General features: G+C 46.2%; 1 protein-coding gene across 1 annotated transcript; it reads right to left on the bottom strand.

Moving 5' to 3' along the window:
• Positions 1 to 7,176: 7,176 nt before the first annotated feature.
• M6PR (mannose-6-phosphate receptor, cation dependent) lies at positions 7,177 to 20,405 on the bottom strand. Its single transcript, XM_069980157.1, has 8 exons — positions 20,307 to 20,405; positions 20,010 to 20,158; positions 15,033 to 15,179; positions 14,569 to 14,741; positions 12,364 to 12,473; positions 10,184 to 10,314; positions 9,510 to 9,636; positions 7,177 to 8,043 (listed from the first exon to the last, which is right to left on the bottom strand). Exons 3-8 carry the CDS (start codon positions 15,176 to 15,178, stop codon positions 7,921 to 7,923), a joined length of 810 nt encoding a protein of 269 aa, XP_069836258.1. The 5' UTR covers position 15,179; positions 20,010 to 20,158; positions 20,307 to 20,405; the 3' UTR covers positions 7,177 to 7,920.
• Positions 20,406 to 20,800: the final 395 nt, after the last annotated feature.

The raw sequence follows: 20,800 nt of genomic DNA on the forward strand, positions 1-20,800 counted from the left end.
CCTAGGTTATCAGGGGGACCGTCGGCGTGGGCTGCCACACCAGGCGTAGCCTCCCCCTGAGGGTGCACTGGAAGTTTTCACTTCCCATGCGCCGGTCACCCGTCCCCCATTGCCCGCTCCCTGCGGCAGGATGCCGGTACCCCACCCAGGTGCGAGGTTACCGAAGGGGTGAACCTGCGAGCACCCGAAGACGCCGGACAGGTGAGTAGTCCTGTCCTTGGGGGGGTCATCCTGGCTAGGGCAACCAGTAGCCTCTTCCCTGTTCTCCCTAGTCCCCATTGCCACAGGGCAGCCACTTCCCTGCAGCACAGCCCTCCCTCCCTCCCTGTCCTAGCTGGACAGCTTGCCTCCTGCTTCCCCTTTCCTATCACCCTCCTAGCTGGGCTGATTGCCCACCTCTTTTCGTTACAGGGGGGCAGAGCGCATCTCAGGGAGCTCCTGCACCACGCAGCGGCTTCATAGGGGACAGCTGGGGAGTTGCTGGGCTCCTCTCTCCTCCGGCGATTGCGTTTTTTTGGCGCTCCGCGCCGCCGTCTCACTACCGCCGGTCTGCCCCGCAAATTTAGTCCCCGGCTTCTGCCGGAGCTAGGCCGTGTCGGCGCACGCTAGTGACGTCACTGGAGGCGGGGCACCCGCCCGTTTTTCGGCTCTGCCCGCCACAGCCGTGTCTCCTATTAGCTACTCTGTAGCCCCCACCTTTTTATTCCTGTGCCCCCTCCCTTCCTCCTCCTCCTCTTGCCGACAGCAGCTTCAGCTCCTGGCCACCTGCTGTTATCACTGTCTGCCAGTACATCAGCCTCAGCTACCTGTGCACAGCAGCAGTCCAGCATCCAGTGCAGCAGTTCCAGCGTCCCCCAGCTCCAACATCCAGTGCAGCTCCAGCGTGCCCCAGCTCCAGCATCCAGTGCAGCTCCAGCGTGCACCAGCCCCAGCATCCAGTGCGGCAGCAGCTCCAGGGTCTGGTAGGCTCACCCAGTGGGTGACATTCCCCTCCTCCGCTCACCCAGTGGGTGATATTCCCCTCCTCCACTCCCCAGGCTAACAGCCCTAGCTACCATGTCTGGTCTCCGGGACGACCCCCCTAGGCAGCTCGCTCCCGCGGCTGTGGCGACACACTTTGCGTGTGCTCGTTGCAATAAGAAATTCCCCTGTGGTCAGCCTGGTTCCCTCTGCCTGCTATGCCTTAACCCTGGTGCAACTTCCCAGGAGGCCCCTCTCCAGGTTCAGATGTAGCCTCTCCTGAGTGGACTAGATCCCTGTCCCAGGCGATCGGTGACCTCTCTAAGCTGTCGCAGGTCATGATCCATGCCATTGAGTGGTTGCCCTCCCAGGCGCCTCCAGCAGCAGGACCCTCCAGGGTATCTCCTGACTCCCCTTCCAGACGGTCTCATAAGAGACCTAGACTCTCTGTCTCACGGTTACCCTCTAGGTGTTCCTCAGACCTTTCTCCTCCCAGATCCACTGCAGGCGGTTCCGCTTCCCAGCGACCCCTCTCCGCCACCTCGGGGGGCCCCTCTGACTCTGCTTCAGAGTCTGACAGGGAGGATCAGCTGGCCTTTGCAGTGCAAGCCTTGATCCGTGCAGTGCGGGACACCTTACATATTTAGGAAGAGTCCCCTTCTACCTCCAAGAGTGAGGTTTCCTTCAGACGCCATAAGCGACAGCCATTGGTTTTTCCCAGCCATAAGGATTTTGAGGATCTCCTAGCCAAGGAGTGGAATCACTCTGACCGGCGGATTCCATCCTCTAAGCGCGCCGAGGCTTTGTTTCCCTTCTCCCCTGACTTGGTCACTACATTCTGGTTTCTCGACTTTCCAAGTCAACTACTCTGCCTCTGGCAGATGGTGCTTCACTCGCTGACCCAGTGGACAAGAAAATCAACGCTTTTTCGAAGTCTGTCTTTGTTGCAGCTGGTTCGGCCCTTCGTCCTACCTTTGCTGCATCCTGGGTCAGCAAGGCTTGTTCCTCTTGGGCCAGGCAGTTAGTCCATGACCTCTCCCTGGACACCCCGCGTGAGGATCTCCTGTCTCTGGCCTCACAGATTCTACATGCGTCCAAATACTTGTGCGACGCTTCTCAGGAAGCTGCTCGTTTGTTTGCGCGGGCCCTGGCTAACTCTGTAGCCATCCGACGCTCTGTCTGGTTGAAATGCTGGTCAGCTGACGCCACCTCCAAGAAGGCTCTGACTTCTCTTCCCTTTTGCAGAAAACTTTTTGGGGAGTGGCTGGATAAAATAATCTCGGACGCTACGGGGGGGGGGGGGGGGGGGGGAAGAGCTCCTTGCTTCCTCGAAACCGGTCCCGGCGCCCTCAGCCCTCCTTCTAGGAAGCCCTCCTTCAAACCCCGCCCCTCCTGGCAGCCCCGTTCTCGTCCGTCTAAGGGTCCTGCCCCCAAGTCTTCTTCCTGAGGGTCCTTCCCCACTCGGGTCTCTCCCTCAAGTAGGGGGTCGTCTGCTCTCCTTCAAGGAGATTTGGCTCGCCCATGTGTCCGATGTGTGGGTTCGGGAGGTGGTGTCCTCAGGATACAAAATCGAGTTTTGTGCATTCCAACTCCTCGCTTTTTTCCATCAAATCTCCCACGCTCTTCGACACGGCTTTCCGAGCGGTTCAGAATCTCCTAGCTCAAGGAGTTGTGGTCCCAGTTCCTCCCTCCGAGCGCTTGTTTGCCTTAGGCGGTTCCACATGGAATCCTTGCAGTCGGTGGTCGCGTCTCTAGAGCTGGACAAATTTTTTGCATCTATAGACATCCGCGACACCTATCTGCATGTTCCCATCGCAGCCAGTCATCAACGTTTCCTACGTTTCGCCGTCGGTTCTGGACATTTCCAGTTCGTTGCCCTGCCCTTCGGACTCGCCACGGCGCCTCAGGTCTTTACCAAGATCCTTGCACCTTTGATGGCTCTGCTTCGGTCAAAGGGGGTGGCTGTCCTGCCATACCTGGACGACCTCTTGGTAAAGGGTCGATCCAAACGGGACACTTTGTCCAGTCTCCAGATCACACTCGATCTCCAGACCAATTTAGGTTGGGTGATCAATTACCAAAAATCTTCCCTACTTCCCTCCCGCTCTATGGAGTTTCTCGAGATGCTATTCAACACCGAGACGGCCCGCATCCTCCTTCCTCCCAACAAAGTTGCCTCCCCGCGCTCGGCAGTCACTCTGCTCCGCTCGGGTGCCCCCTGTTTCGATTCGCCTTTGCATGCGAGTCCTGGGAAAGATGGTCTCCTCTTTCGAGGCGATCCCCTTTTGCTCAGTTTCACTCGTGCCCTCTGCAGCGAGCGATTCTCAGTGGGACAGGTCCCCTCTGTCTCTCCACAAGAAGATCCTCCTGTCCCCTGCTGTTCGCAGGGAGCTTCTTTGGTGGTTGACGTCTCCGGTGGTCCTTCTCGGCCGCTCGTTTCTCCCCCTCAATTGGCTGGTCATCTCTACGGATGCCAGCCTGTCCGGGTGGGGGGCTGTCTTCGGGAGCCACACGGCTCAGGGCTCTTGGTCACCGATGGAGGATTCACATCAATATCCTGGAGCTCCAGGCCATCTTCCTCACCCTGTCTCAGTGGACCGATCTCCTGAGGGGTTTCCTGGTCCGTGTTTAGACCGACAACATCACCGCCGTTGCTGATCTGAACGCCGCTCACATTCTCCATTGGGCGGAGCGTTTTGTTCCAGCTCTCTCGCCAGTCCACGTTCCCAGGGTGGACAATTGGGCGGCGGACTATCTCAGCCGCGAAAGACTGGATCACGGCGAATGGGCTCTTCATCCCGGGGTGTTTCTTCAAATCGGTGGGGATTCCCAGACGTGGATCTCTTCACCTCCAGGCTGAACCACAAACTCCACACCTATGTGACTCGAGCCCGGGATCCTCGCGCTTTCGTGGTGGATGCCTTGGTGACCCCATAAGAGCAGTTCTCCCTGGTTTACTCCTTTCCTCCTCTGCCTATTCTCCCACGAGTCCTGAAGCTCATCAAGGCACTCGGCGTTCCCGCTATTCTTGTCGCTCCAGACTGGGCGCGCTGGTCCTGGTATGCCGAAGTAGTGCACCACCTGGCCGACGCCCCCTGGCGTCTTCCCCTGCGGGCCGACCTCCTTTCACAAGGGCCAATATTCCACCCCAATTTACCTCAGCTGAGTTTAACGGTATGGCTGTTGAAGCCGCGGTATTGAGGTTTCGTAGGTTCTCGGAATCAGTCATCCAAACCATGCTTAAGGCCCGTAAGCCTCAGTCAGCTCGGATCTACCATCACGTGTGGAAGGCCTTCTTTACTTGGTGTGAACAGAATAATTTTCACCCTTTGGTGTGTTGACTGCTGACTGTTATATGAAAGGTACCATGTGTCTCCTTGCGCTGCCTAAAGAAAGTAATGCAGAGACAGCATCCAAGTAGTGTCAACCCGTGGCTACTTTATTCACCGAACCATGCAACATTTCGGCTTTGTTGTTTTTGTTACTCCTTCTAATCAAGTGCTGTTGGTACATTGTGTTTGTGGACTCCTTGCTCTACCTGTCTGCGCTTCCATAACATAGAAAATGTTTTTATTTTCTGGGGCAAATAAGCTTTCCAAAGTCTGAATTGCTGAGGGTATATAACACCTCCTTAATCTCCCATTCCTGACAGTCAGGGCTCAGCTTCCAGCTGTCAGGGATGGGAGGGGGAGTGAGAAGACATTACAGCCCTCACCACTTCAGGATCTTAGGAAAGCCTTTTGGACACTTTGTACCAGAAAATAAAAGCATTTTTCTACATTCTGAAAGCAAAGACAGGGTGAGAAGATACATGGTACCTATCATATATCTAACATACATGCACATAAATAAAAGACTGCATCCAACTTCACCAGCCACTGGGAGTCAAATACAGAGTGTTCGGGTTTGGACCAACCTGAACATTCAGTAAGTTCGCTTATCACTGGCAGGTTTGCCTACAGATGCCACATGAGCCTATAGATGATAAGTGGCAATGTACAGCATCTGGGACAGACATCTGCTTCATGGATATCTCAGAAAGCTGTATTAACCCTTTTATGTCCTGGGGTCATTCATTCCTCAATGCCCAGGTCATTTTAGGACATCAGCTTATGGGATCATAATGATCCCATAAGCTGATGTCCCAGTGTCTGCCCCCTGCTACAATCTTGTCACAGCGGCAGGGGAGAGAAGGGAGGGGGCAGAGCTCACAGGTGCGCGCCCAGCCTTCCCTCCCCCTGCCAGTCTCCGTAGCCAGGAAACTGGAAGCGTGAGGCTTCCGGTTTCCATAGCTACCATCAGGGCTTTGCGATCACTTTGCAGAGGCCCCATGGGCAGCGGAGGGAGAATTCTGTCAGGAGCTCTATAGATGTTGCAGTCTTGCTGACCGCAGTATCTATAGGGTTAACCCTCAGCATCGGAGCACGGCTCCGGTGCTGAGAGTTGCAGCGGGTTCACGGCTATCACTAATGGCCGGGACCTGCCGTGGATGACACAGGCGCAGCTCTTGCGCCATCCTGGATCGTAAATTAGTGTTGCTGCAGCAATGTTAATTTACTGTGCAGCGACGGGAGGGGGTTAACATCACTGTCCATTATGGAAACTAATCACTGGAGATCACCAAGGCAGAAACGTAGGAACTTCTCTCCTCTCTGTGGTACAGCTGACAGCCAGCAGGGTGACTGTCCTCTTCTCTAGGCTTGATCAAACATCGGAAAATCGTAGGTTTGATCGAACTCGAACATTCTCTAGCATGCCGCATTAGATTACTGATGCCTTGCCGGTCCATGCGGATGGAGGAGCGTGCCCGGGAACCGCCTGGAATTCCAGGCGGTCCCCGGGCACGCTCCTCCTTCCCCACGGATCGGGTAGGCATCGGGAATCAAATGCGGAAGGTTCAAGAATGTTCGCGTTCGATCGAACCTACGATTTTTGATCATCTCTACTCTTCTCTTCCTCCAGAGTGGTGAATAACTTTGCTCAAGGAAAGCTCTGGTGATGTATCTATCCTATATAAGGATAGCTATACCATTAGGGCTTCCTGCTCTAAACAGGCAATTTATCCCACTTTACACCTTTCTAACTGGATTTGCTAAAGCCATTGGGGGGGGGGGGGGGTAGAGTATATGTCAGTGGTTCTCCTGTGATGTGAACAGGTCCTTAGTTGTTACCCTGTCACTGAACACTTCAGCAGCAGAATGTATACAGAAAAGGTGAGATCATACAATTAACAGATTCTGTAAATCAGCTTAAAAATAACTAGTGTACACCTGGTCCACCACCTGCAATATAACAATACCTGATTTTTCATAACTCTTCAGCTGATTATTTCCATCCTATGTAGATGCCAGTGACACAATACGTTTCCATTATATTTTATCAATGCGTTGCTATTGTGTACCGTATTATACATAAGCCGATCTGTATTAGTTCATGTCACTTTTCCCTGAATATATACACCACTGCGCACCAGTGCTTCAAAAAGACTTAAAGATGAGTCCAACTATAGTGTTTTTTTTGTTTGCAATTTCAGGTGGCTTTCCAGAATAAGCTGGTTTGTATAAAGGAGAAATAGCACTTTTTCTGTTTTTTTTTTTTATATATGGCGTTTTACTAATTTTGTCTTCTTGCAGGTTTCAGCTCTAATTCCCTGTTGTCCCTGAATTAGGCTGCTATGATATCTCCCATACACACAAAGAGGGAATCCAGCTCCCCTATAGCTCTACAGCATCCTCAGAACTGAGGACATTCAGCATCTGTGTGAGATATAGCAAATTAAGGGCCGCATTCACATGTTCCGTACAGAACAAGGATGTTACCTTGCTCCCAGCATCTTATCACAAATGCTGCCCTGGGGAGGGTATTTCCGTGTGAATGCGGCCTAAGTGTCTTTCTACCTACTCGCCACTCTATAGGCTTCTAAAAGCCGCTGTATCAAAGGTAGCAATGACGGCTAAAACAGCTTTTCAAGGATAAAACATGCAAGGGCATGCTGTATTTTGTTATTATATAACCCTAGCAGAGTCTTATTTTTATATATTCTGGATAGCACCTTTTAGCAGATAATACATTAGATAGGAGTCAGCCAACCATCTAACCTGTATGCCCAGCGTAAGAATTATATCGCCGAAATACACAATGGATGACTAAAGAAATACAACCCATTGGTTTGTTTAGTTTTTTTTTCACTTTTTAATTCTTTTGTTAAAAAAACTGAAAACAAAAAAAAAAAAAAACAGAATTTGCCAATAAGTCACACAAGATATAAACACCCATAAAAAGGTAAATACCCCCAAACCGATATTTGGAAAAATATTAAGAGGGAAAAAGCGAAGCAAGAGAGTGGAAAGTGATTCAGATGCTGCACTAAGTTTCACATAAACCCAATGGTGGTGAAGCGTACAGAAGAACTGCACGGGTTTGTGTGTTTCCAGTGTGTACAAAAGAGTTCAAGTACTTCTGTGGCTCTGATTTTGGTGACGCTATGCGAGTGGCCATATACAAGATTATTATATATCTTATACAATGGTGTGAATTATGCTATTCTGCCCAATAGTCCATCTGACAGAGGACTATGGTGGTTCTCAGAGTGCTCATGTGTCTGTCCACACAGTGGTAAGACATGGTCCAAGAACAGGCCTTCCAAAGGCCTCTAGGTCTCTTCTATCAATTTCCTGGCTTATCCTGAGTTTGCTTCTTGGTTTACAGCCTGCACCCATATAGTGCTAGTACAGGAGAAGACATCATGTATCTGGCTATGCTCCCAGTACAAAGCACAGGAGGTGGCTGCCCAATATAGGGTTACACCACAGAAGGGTTATGGGGACGGAGACCCCCAACTGCAGCAGAAGAGCATTAGGAAACAAAGGATTTTCTAAGCAGCGGGGGGGGGGGAAGAGTGTGGCGGAAGATAGGAGCTTCTTCCAATGACTAATTTTCATAAAGATGTCAGGAATGGTATCACATAGGTAGTAGGTGGTCATCTCTCTCTTCAGGTTCTTCTCCAAGTTGATCATCGCCGACACCTCGGTAGGCAGTTTCGGAAGATCGGGGTTGGGACCGACATACAAAATCACAACCGTCCTGGAAGGAAAAAAAAAAAAAATCAGGGCCAGTAATCCAATGGAAAGTAGTGAGATATCCTGACATGTTCATAAGGACAAGTGGAAGTGGAAAGTGATGAAGAGCACAGATATGGCACAGCATTATATCATGGGATCTACTACAGACTAGATTCAGTCACCCCAAGATATATAACTTACTCTAGAGTCTTGTCTCTTGCCCCCCCCTCAACTGATGTCACCAGCTCAATCAGCCCCTACAACCTACATCACCATCTCCCCCATCACATACAAATACATATAAATTTATTGGAATATTTAGAGAAGAATGAGTTGGGCTTACAGCACGCGGTTTTGTGCTGGGCAATGTCGCAAGCAGAGGAGCAGACAGGAAATGTATACAGCAGGTGAACAGTGTACTGAAATGTTCTGAAACAGCACTGGGCAGGGAAATGGTAGACGTGCAGTAGGCAGGATGGAAAAACTGTGATAAAGCGCTGAGGAAAAGCTAAGCATTCTGGGCATCATTGTACAGAGCAACAGCTTATTCAGAAAGTAGTGAGAGGACATGGTAGGTAAACAGGACTACATACTCATAAAACAAATAGATTTCTGGTTACTTCATAACTGGGGTAGATAGGTAAGCTATTCTATGTGCTTCTGCAGCATTTTGTTTTCTACCTGATATTGAAATACCGTTTTAATATGGCAGCACCCCTCTTGCTTATGGATGGTTGTAGCTGTATTGTACCTGACACCATTTGCTTAAAGGGGTACTCCAGAGAAAAAAAATCTAAAAATGACTTTCTAGCACAGCTGATTTGAAAGTTTTTTTTTTTTGGTGGAGTACACCTTTAAAGGGTACCCTGTCATGATGTTTCCTTATTCGTTAGCTGCACATAGCTGCTGCTGCTGCTGGAAGTTTGGGTAACTATGGATCTGACCACGCTGGGTCAGTTCAGTGCACAAGCCCTGTTTTTATCCAATAGGGTTTGATCATAGAACCAACCTATATCCAAAGTTCCCTCTGAAAAACGAAGGCGACATCATGACAGGTAACCTTCAAAGGGGATCTGTCAGCTCTATTACCATACCCTAATAGTGTCTGCAGCTAAGGGCAGGAAACAGAGCTGACAGATTCCCTTTGTAAGGGGTATTCCCACTAAGAACATATATTACCTATCCACGGGGCATAAATGTGTGACGGCCATAAATGTCCCAACTTCCCCATTTTTCCTCAACATAAAAGCAGCGAGGAGGAGTATGAAGATAGTGAAGGCCTATAGGGATGACGGAGCTATGTAACATGTCATAAGCATCTGAGTTGATCAATTCTTTGCAAAACCTCCCAGCACATTTCTTACTTCCCCATACGCATGCACTTCAGAAGAGATGTAGGAGATGTACGGAGGGCTGATAAGGGAGCAGCTTCCCAATTTGTATGTCGTGGCCGAGGTTACCGGGGTCTAGTATATTTCCAGTACTCACTGCGACTAGGTTGCCCAGCTCTCTCCAGAAGGTGATGTTCGGAAACTGCTCCATGCCCTTAGCCCCCACAACGAACCTCTGGTACAGGAATCCACCGATAATGTAAACTCCAACTAGTACAGCAAATCTAATACAATGAAGACAAGGTAAGTGCGGACTCCATAAATACATAGCTACAAGACCTCATCCACAATGAATGAAGGGCTCACCACGCTTGCGTCTCATTTGCTATGAGGCAGTCAAAGGTTTCCAAGCACTGAACTCAGAAATGTTTACCAGCCCCATAGAGGGAAATGGAGAGAAGGCCGCAGTGGCCACCCACACAGGTGCAGCAAAACGCTCCATTCATTGTGGGGACTATTGCATCTCAATATTTCGTAGAGGACCCAAGCTGAGAAGTGGCCAATTGCCAAGAAATGTGGCAGCAACATCTTTCAGCCATTAGCCATCACATACAACATAGGACCAGTACTGGGAAAAGAGACCACCCTCTGCAAGTGGAAAAAATAGAAACGTTTATAATAGTGATCAAGGAACGTGACTCATGGTCACAGTCTAGAGACAGATATGGTGGTACAAGGAGCGTCAGTCTTTGGTTTGGTCAAGAAGCCTACAGTAACCAGATATAGGAAATGCAACAACAAAAATTTTCCATCGCTCATCAGAGAACTCACACTATGAGCAGGATGGAGCCCACACTGAGATGAGACTCTTCTATAGGACAAGCAACACTACTGTCCATCTCAAAGAGGTAGAAACATTCGTTCTCCTTATCTCTCTCTTCATTTACCATCGTGAAGCCATCCTGAAATAGACATAGAAATATCAGCACCATATAATGGAGTCAGTCACACAAGGATCACACAATACAGCAACCAAATGCATCTACAGCAGCCAACATTCATGTCCCATCATCCACCCATAATATGCCAGTCCCTTGTAGCAGGGTATAGCTCACATTGGTGTCCACCTTAACATGGAATAGGACCTATATCAATTTCCAAAGCATGTGCTGGTCATTAGGGCATGGTTAACAGGCTTATGTTTCCAGCAACTCACTTGTCAGCTTTGCTGTATAGATTGAGGCGTGCTGAGCAGAGTTATTTCAGTTAGAAGAGTGGGTAAGAGATTTAAAGGGGTATACCTATCTGGGACACTTATGTCATATCCACATAATATACCTTAAAAGTGCCCCCTAGATGTGGGTTCCACATTTGGACCCCCACCCGTCTTTAGATTTAGGAGCTCCATGAACCCTGACCTGTTTGTGGTCACCAGAGGTGGTTGGGTAGTTGAAAACTTTAAAGGGAGTTGTGCACATGGTGCAGGCCCATGACCTGCCGTGTTTATGTAAATCCCAGAGTTATGTAAAGCTGGGTTCACACTACATTTTTTTCTTATGTTATTGCAAAAAATGGATGCATGTGTGTGCATCCATTTTGATCTGTTTTTCCATCGACTTGAAAAAATGGATCAAAATGCATCAGTTTTTTTTAGCGGACACGGAAATGTGGTCGACCCTGTTTTTTTAACATACGTAAAAATATGGTCAACCACATTTTTGTGTACGTTGAAAAAAACTGATGCATTTTGATCCATTTTTTTTTTATAATGGAAGTTAATGGAAAAACAGATGCACACAAATGCATCCGCATGTGAACCTAGCCTAAAGCGCACAGCTCGAGGGCTATGCTGTTTGTGCAAGTCTCATTTAAGTCAATGGGAGTTACACAAACTGCATAACTCTTCCAGCTTCGGGCTATTTTTGTGTTCCCAAGCACAGAAAGACCAGAGGGGCCCAGAAGTTGGGCCAGTGTCTAGGGGGCAGTTATGGCATGTAATAAAATGACCCCTATACCATTGTATTAATAAAGTTTTCCTTTTGTCACAATGATTTATTATTGGGGGTTATAGTCACAGAGGCCTTCTCTGTAGACAGCATTTATGTTGATGGCTGTATATGAAATATATTATATTTATAAATATATATATATTTTCAAATTATTTATTGGTTAATAAAGTTATTGATGAATGGCTTTAATAACAACCCCACAATAAAACAGTGTGGCCAGTTCACACCACTTGTTTGTCTATGAGTTGTATTTATTAAGGTTAATTGTACGCATGGGCCTTGTGTTATCTTGTGCATGGGCCATAAGTGTCCCAGATGGGTATAATCTTTTAAAGGGGTTATCCAACGTTACAAAAACATTGCCACTTTCTTCCAGAGACAGCATCGCTCTTGTATCCAGTTTGGGTGTAAATTTTGTAAATCAGTTCCATTGAAGTGAATGGAGCTTAACTGCAAACCACACCTGAACTGGAGACAAGAGTGGTGCTGTCTCAGGGAGAAAGTGGCCATTTTATTGTTAGATTGGATAACCCCTTTAAAAAGTTTCTCCCACCCTCACCCTTTTGATTGGGGACAGTATGATCTCTTCCTGTCTAAATAGTTAGTTAACTAATAACTAGAGATGAGCAAACCGGGTTCGGGTTCGAGTCCATCCGAACCTGAACATTCGGCATTTGATTAACTGGGGCTGCTGAACTTGGATAAAGCCCTAAGGTTGTCTGGAAAACATGGATACAGCCAATGACTATATCCATGATTTCCACATAGCCTTAGGGCTTTATCCAAGTTCAGCAGCCACCGCTAATCAAATGCCGATTGTTCAGGTTCGGATGGACTCGAGCATGCTCCAGGTTTGCTCATCTCTACTAATAACCAATATAAACTATAATGACATACATGGATGTGATCAGTCAACAAAGAGGCGGATGTTTATACTGGGCAATGAGTGGGAGCGAATGTTTGTAACAGTAAAAACTCCTGACCTATTAACTAAGGTCATACCCCAAGTGTATTCTTGTTACAGGATATCATGACCTTCGCCTTCCTTGGCTCATACCCGCAGTGACTGTCGTACTTCTCTCCACTTCCATAAGTAAGGAGAATCCAGTCCGCTGTGGGATACAGAAACCATGTTAAATTTGTGATGCCGCTTTCTGACTCTCATAAACATACAGTGTTATCATCAAATGATGGCGCCCCTTATACTGCACCCCTCATATAAGACCTATAGCGATCCTTTTGATCAGAGCCCCATGTCCCTGCCAGTGTGTTATACAATTTGAGTTCATATATATTGTATATATTAATATGTCGCCTGTATGAGCCCTTGATCGTGTTTTATTGTGACCACGACCATGCACCCAGTGTGGATCCAGTCACATTACATAGACTCAATGATCACACTATCTCGACCTGGTTTTTGTGTCGCTTCCTGTAATTATTCTGCTTTTCATACATCATTATGTAAAATGTATTTATCATAGTTCATCTATAACTAAAAGCTTTGGCTGTCACAGCATGATGGGAGTTGTAGTTTTTCAACAGCTGGAGAGCCAAGGTTCCCTACCCCCGATCTATAATGTCCTATTTTTTAGCCATTTATGTCTTTTTTCAGATGTTTTACTCTCTGACCTCGCACTCCCACACACGGGTGTATACAATACATGTGCACACAGATATAGCTTCTGGTGTAAAGCATGCGTTACACCTGATGAAGAGATCCTCCGTCATCTTGAAACATGTTGTCTAGTAATAGTCACACAAAATACAGCTCCCTGAGCTCAGCGACAAAAAAAAATCAAATGGAGTACTCACTGAAGAGTCTCCACTGATGCATTGCCCCCTATTAATTTAAAAAGTAATAGTCATAGTAATAGTCACCTTAGGAGGGCGGGACTACCACCCTTAGTGCACCGATCCACCAATGAATGCTGGGGCAGAGCGCTGGATGAATATTCATTACAAGAGGGTGGTAGTACCGCTCCCAGTGCGCCAAACCGAGTAATTTACATATTGATTAAAATACAAACTACATGATAATGGCACTGAGGATGAAGATAAGAAAATTACCTTCATCCTCAGCTCCCCCTGCGCTATAGGGACATAGGGGGTAGTTTCCCCTTTAATGTAGCTTCATACGTACAGGATACGCAGACAAAGCATCAAATCTGCTTCGGATCCTGTACATGTGAACGCACCCTTAAAGTGTCACTGTAATTTCTGTTTTTTGTTTTTTTTTTTGCAGAAATCAAGTACAAGCGATTTAAAGAAACTTTGTAATTGGGTTTATTAGGCAAATATGCCATTATCTGCATTTAAAAAGACTTTCCCCAGGCCCCACCCCCTCCTCTCTCTCATCCACTGCTCATCATCAGGAAATCTCGACTGTTTTACAACAGCAGAGCCCTGTGTAATCTATGGAGAGGGGAGAGGGGGAGGAAGATTAGTCATCAGCAGAGAACAAAGGATTACACAGTGGGAACTGTGTGAAAGCAGATATTAAAAAGTTAAGAGAGGTCTGTGCTGATGTCAGAGGAGATAGCCCGGTGATGTAGCTGTAAATTACCTCTTTGTTGTCCTGTTTTGGTGCCTTATCTCCCTCCACCCCTCCCCTCTCCATAAAGAACAATGAAGACAGGGAGAAAGCTTCAAACTGCTTTTTCATGATAAAAGTTTCTTAAAATCGCCTGTAATATTGATTTCTGCAAAAAAATTTTAAATGACAGTGACACTTTAAAGTATATGGGTCCTTCTCCATGTTGACTCACTATATGTCACACATTTTCCCCCAATGGTCAGACAAGGTCTTCTCCCCTCTTAGTATCAGCAAAGACAGACAAAATCTACTTCCCTCTCCCCATGTCTCCTGGCAGGAAGCTATATATAAGTGGCTTACTGAAGGCCGCTGTATGTAGCTTTTAGCTGGTAACAAAGGCTCATGCAGGAGCACACAGCTATGCCATATCACCACCACTGTCAGACTACTTCTGCTAGGACAGCCAGAGCTTCCTGTTTCATGTATTTGGTAACAGGTGAGGCCACCTAATACCTAAACTACAGGGAACAAAACCTGTTTGTCGTGAGATGCGCTTATCAGCAGGGATTGGGCACTAAAGATGGCAGAAGAGAAGAATCGGGCAGGGGTGTATGACTTCTGTCACTTTTACACCAGCCCGAGCCGCAGCACACTCAGGCAGCAAGTCTTACTTCCATTGATGATGTGAGTGTCGTTGATGCGCCCAACCACGGTGGTCTTTGAGGTTTTGGTATCGTTTTGCAGCAGTCCTTCATTCGAGCTAACGCTGCTATTGAGAACGTGTCCACAAATTACAAACGTATAAGTGTAGGAGTCTTGGCCGTTATTGAACGTTGTTTCAAACCTAAAATCAGTAGGAAAAACAAGATTTTTATAAACAAGTAGGAAAAACAAGATTTTTATTTAGCAGCAAGACTACCCTGGTGTCATATCTGAGTAAGAAGAGCGAGGGCTAAGGGGTAACAGAGAAGTTGGGCTCTGATTGTTAGAACGAGCCAGGAGAAGCACCCATCTAAGGGCTTCTCTCACCAGCTCTTTGTGATCATCATCACTGGCTTTTGAGGCATGATGGGAGTTATAGTTTTGCAACACATTGACAATCTCCTTGTTTTTTTTTCTCATGTGTATAAATTACCTCTTTTGCTTTAATGGAGCCAGTCTCTTGAGGAGGGCTTGTTCAGTGGAAGATAGCTTCTCGCTATTCAGTTTACAGTCTTCGATGACTTCAGCAGCCACAACCGACATGGCAGCCAGACAGACGCACAACGCCCGGGCATACATCCTGTAACATGGAACACAGGCAGAATATGTCAGTCCCCAGAGAAAAGAATAAAACATAATAGTTATAGGATGCATGCTAGAAAGACCAAGGCAAAAACATGGCTCTGTACCCAACACACATAGAGGAAGATTGTTCACCAGGGACGGATCAGAAAGAACTGGTCCCACTGTGGGCAATAGTGCGAGGAGAAGAAATCCTGATGACAATTATGTCATAGATCACCACCATGGAAAAAATCTTTTAGACGGAACTTCTGTGTCTAGGGTGGTGCTCGCAGTAAGAAAAAATTCCAACATTATAAAAGTTCATTCTCGGCACTCACCAAAATGCTTCATAATTTTTGTTGTAGAAAAAAATTCCATCAAAAAAATATACAACGGCAACAGGACGTTTCGGTGTCAAGTTGAGGAAGGCTTGACGCCGAAACGTCCTGTTGCCGTTGTATATTTTTTTGATGGAGTTTGTCCTACAATAAAAATTATGAAGCATTATGGTGAGTGCCGAGAATGAACTTTTATAGATCACCACCACAGCAGAATGGGCTACCATTATATCAGTACTACTAGGAGATAAAGGCAACAAAACAAGGATAGAAGGATTAGGGGATGGAGGCCGGGATTGGGAAATTCTCTCTCTGCCGGCTCATTCTAGTGATTGGTTGGGGTCTAAACGCTCAAACCACCGACAATCAAAAAAAAAAAAAAGTTGGCAAGTCAAAAACTGTGACGAGTTTACTTTAAATTCAGAAAGTTAATGGTAATCCAAGACATCTTTAGTATGGCTCAGAGATTTCTATTAGACATAATAATTGAGTATAATTATCCTCTGGATTGAATGGAAAGGCAGTTTACACACAGTAACACAGAGTGGGGATCAGTGGGGGTCCCAAAGGTCAGACCCCCACCAATCAAATTCTTATCCCCTATAATGTGGACAGGCCATATCCTTTACGGAAATGTCTTAACCGTTGATCTCCGCTTCCTATCCTGAGTGCACAGGGTGGGGGTGGGGGAATTGGCCATGCTGAATTTTAGTTCCCCATCCTCTGTTCTGACAGGAGATAAACTGCTGCCAGACGTATATAGCAGCAGGTTACCCCCCTCTCAGAGAGCATGCATGTGTATAAGGGTATCTGCAAAGAATAGCTATCTGGGTCTCTTTAGGCAGGGAATTCCTTTAAGGGAAATAATTTGCAGTGGTTTTAAAGGAACCATTTGTAGGTGTGCGGACCCTGCACTAGAGCCCCCCAGATCACAGCTTCCTGCCTTCGGCAATGAGTATAAGAGGAAATACATGTAAGGAGACACTTCACACTTTCACTTTCAGGGTTTTACATGAACAAGAGCACATGACAGTGAGCCAGTGCCGGATCCGGCGTGCAAACTGCTCCGACCGGTTCTATAAATAAGCAGATATGCAAACGCTTGGCACGTGGGTACACACAGGAGGGGTAGAGAGCGGCCAGACTGAGCTGCTACAGGTGCTCAGCGTCTACCAGGAATCACATGAAGAGTGCAGATATGGCCGAGGGACCACGGCGACTCACAAAACTGCAAAGTGCTTCATGTGTACAATAAGTACCAGCAGTCTATGTCATATGTTCTCCAAACCCAGAGAGGACTACTGGTCATCTAGTAGTGTATGGGGACTGCACATGTGGGGTGGGTTCTGGATACACAACATGTTTCAGGCCTGATGCTGGGATGGTAATATTAATGTAGGTTCATACTGTACAAATCTGAGCATGTGACGCAGAACCAGCCCCATTCATTGGTGCAGCAGTATTCGAGAGGAGAAGGCAGGTGTAACGTCACAAGGATACACGCAAGCTGGAAGTGCAGGGTTTCAGTTTTGAAATACTAGTATTAGTTTGGGGAAAAAAACATGTGTGACCTATAGGTGTCAGGTCATGAAATGCGTCTCAGTAAAAATACGGGTATGAGAATCAGGTAAGTAGTGTCTATGGGTCTTGTTGTAGGGATGATATATGTGTCTGTCGATGTAGGGATTATGTATGTGATGTCTATGGGTCCTGATACAGGGATAATATATGTAATGTCTATGGGATAATAAATGTGATACAGGTATTATATATGTGGTGTCTATGGGATAATATATGTGATACAGGTATTATATATGTGGTGTCTATGGGATAATATATGTGATGTCTATGGGTCTTGTTGTAGGGATTATATATGTGATGTCTATGGGTCCTGATACAGGGATTATATATGTGATGTCTATAGGATAATATATGTGAAACAGGGATTATATATGTGATGTCTATAGGATAATATATGTGAAACAGGGATTATATATGTGATGCCTATGGGATAATATATGTGATACAGGGATTATATACGTGATGTCTATAGGATAATATATGTGATGTCTATGGGTCTTGTTGTAGGGATTATATATGTGGTGTCTATGGATCCTGATACAGTGATGAAATATGTAATGTCTTTGGGATAATAAATGTGATACAGGTATTATATATGTGATGTCTATGGGTCCTGATACAGGGATTATATATGTGATGTCTATAGGATAATATATGTGATACAGGGATTATATATGTGGTGTCTATGGGTCTTGATGCAGGGATGATATATGTGATGTCTATGGGATAATATACGTGATGCAGAGATGATATATGAGATGTCTATGGGATAATATATGTGATACAGGGATTATATATGTGATGTCTATGGGATAATATATGTGATGTCTATGGGAGGATAATACATGTGATGTCTATGGGTCCTGATACAGGGATAATATATGTAATGTCTATGGGATAATAAATGTGATACAGGTATTATATATGTGGTGTCTATGGGTCCTGATACAGGGATTATATATGTGATGTCTATAGGATAATATATGTAATACAGGGATTATATATGTGGTGTCTATGGGTCGTGATGCAGGGATGATATATGTGATGTCTATGGGATAATATACGTGATGCAGGGATAATATATGTAATGTATATGGGATAATATATGTGATACAGGGATTACATATGTGATGTCTATGGGTCCTGATGCAGGGATGATATATGTGATGTCTATGGGTCTTGGTGTAGGGATTATATATGTGGTGTCTATGGGTCCTGATACGGGGATGATATATGTGATGTCTATGGGATAATATACGTGATGCAGGGATGATATATGTGATGTCTATGGGATAATTTATGTGATGCAGGGATGACATACATGATGTCTATGGGTCTTAATGTAGGGATTATCTATGTGATGTCTATGGGTCTTGATGCAGAAATGATATACGTGATGTCTATGGGTCTTGATGCAGGGATGATATATGTGGTGTCCATAGGTTTTGATGCAGGGATGACACAAGCAATGTGTATGGGTCTTGATGTAGAAATGATATATCCTGAGCCCCCGATAATATACTGCCCAAGCTTCTATACTCTGGAACTCTCTAACCCAACACATCTGGCTTTTATCCACCATCAAGACTTTCAAAAGCAACCTGACAAAAACATCTCTTTATACTAGGCTACAAGCCACAATAACTCTGCACCGCACTGGCTGCCTCTTACCTTGTGTCTCCCTCCCTTATAGATTGTAAGCCCTCGCGGGCAGGGTCTTCACACCCTATGTACCACTCTGCCATTTACCTTATTCATGTAACATGTTCTGATTTTGTAATGTTTCTGTCATCCCCTAATGCTTGTATAGCGCTCTAGAATCAAGGACACTTTAAAAATAAATTGTTCTTTTCCCTCTGAGGGATCTATGCTTTAAAAAAACAAAAACAAACAAACAATAAAATATTGTTTGAAAATAAATAAATAAAAATAATATATGTGATGTCTATGCAGGGATGATATATGTGATGTCTATGGGTCCTGATTCAGGGATGATATATGTGATGTCTATGGATCTTGTTGTAGGGATGATATATGTAATGTCTATGGGTCCTGATGCAGGGATGATATATGTAATGTCTATGGGTCCTGATGCAGGGATGATATATGTGATGTCTATGGGTCCTGATGCAGGGATGATATATGTGATGTCTATGGGATAATATACGTGATGCAGGGATGATATATGTGATGTCTATGGGTCCTGATACAGGGATGATATATGAGGTGTCTATGGGATAATATACGTTATGCAGGGATGATATATGTGATGTCTACAGGATAATATACGTGATGCAGGGATGATATATGTGATGTCTACAGGATAATATACGTGATGCAGGGATGATATATGTGGTGTCTACAGGATAATATATGTGATGCAGGGATGATATATGTGATGTCTACAGGATAATATATGTGATGCAGGGATGATAAATGTGATGTCTATGGGATAATATATGTGATGTCTATGGGTCCTGATGTAGGGATTATAGAAGTGATGTCTACGGTCCCAATATGACCAGGTCTAATCCTTTTAAGGTGTTGCGGATTTAGGGCAAAGTACTAGATCTGGGACCTTAGACCCTGGGCAGCAGACACCCTGGGTGATGGACACCCCAAGAAGCTGGGCTACGGACGGGCACCCCAGCATACGGGCGGACGGGCACCCCGGCATACGGGCACCCCAGCATATGGGCGGACGGGCACCCCGGCATGCGGGCGGACGGGCACCCCGGCATATGGGCACCCCGGGATACGGGCGGACGGGCACCCCGGGATACGGGCAGACGGACAGACACCACGGGATACGGGCAGACGGACAGACACCCCGGGATACGGGTGGGCGGACAGACACCCCGGGATACGGGCGGACGGACACCCCGGAATACAGCAGGGTGACTCCCGCTCATGCAGCCACACATTACCTGTAGGTATCTTGCAGCTTCTAATAGACGTCTTCCCGAGCAGGGACTGTTATCCTGGGAGTATTCTCCTGCAGGGTCTCCGGGTCACACACCAGCGATGTCTGTCACCCCCCAATATCTATTGCTTCATACAGTGTCCTGGGCAGAAGCTGCAGAATAAGTTATTAGTCTATGTGTATCCCCCTCTGCTACAATATGACGGCTCCCATACTACTCTATGTAACAGCCCCTCCCGGTATATACAGCGCGGTGCTGCCTGCCCTCCCCTAGCTGCTGCCCCGGCGCCGACACACTCACTCCCTGCCTGGGATCATGTGACTCCTCATCCACTTCCTCCTGTCACTTCTCCTTCTGGTCACAAGCTCGGAAACCGGAAGTGAAATCGTTATTTGCAATTGAGGTTAGGAAGGGACAATGGTAAGCGACGCGACAGATAACCAATCAGCGAGTAGTATCTCGCGTTGGCCACGCCCAGATGCGTGAGGTCAGTCATTAGAGCAGAGTCACCGGTTGCGTCACATGACATTGAAGCGCCGGGTATGTCGGGAATTGTAGTTTCTATAGTTTTTGCGCCAAGCTTCAATGGGATTGAAAGAAAGGAGTGTAAAACGGCATAGACAGGAACCATAGAAAAGGAGAGAAATACTTTCTGAATGGAAATTAATACAATTAGTATTAATAATAAAAAAAATATATAATTTTAACCTAAAACTTCTAGGTTGATGTTTGCATTTGAATATTATTTTGCATTTCAAATCTAAATAGATTTATAATTCTGCCCTGCCTGGTTT

This window comes from Dendropsophus ebraccatus, chromosome 8 (assembly GCF_027789765.1).
Source record: "Dendropsophus ebraccatus isolate aDenEbr1 chromosome 8, aDenEbr1.pat, whole genome shotgun sequence".
Lineage (NCBI taxonomy): Eukaryota > Metazoa > Chordata > Amphibia > Anura > Hylidae > Dendropsophus > Dendropsophus ebraccatus.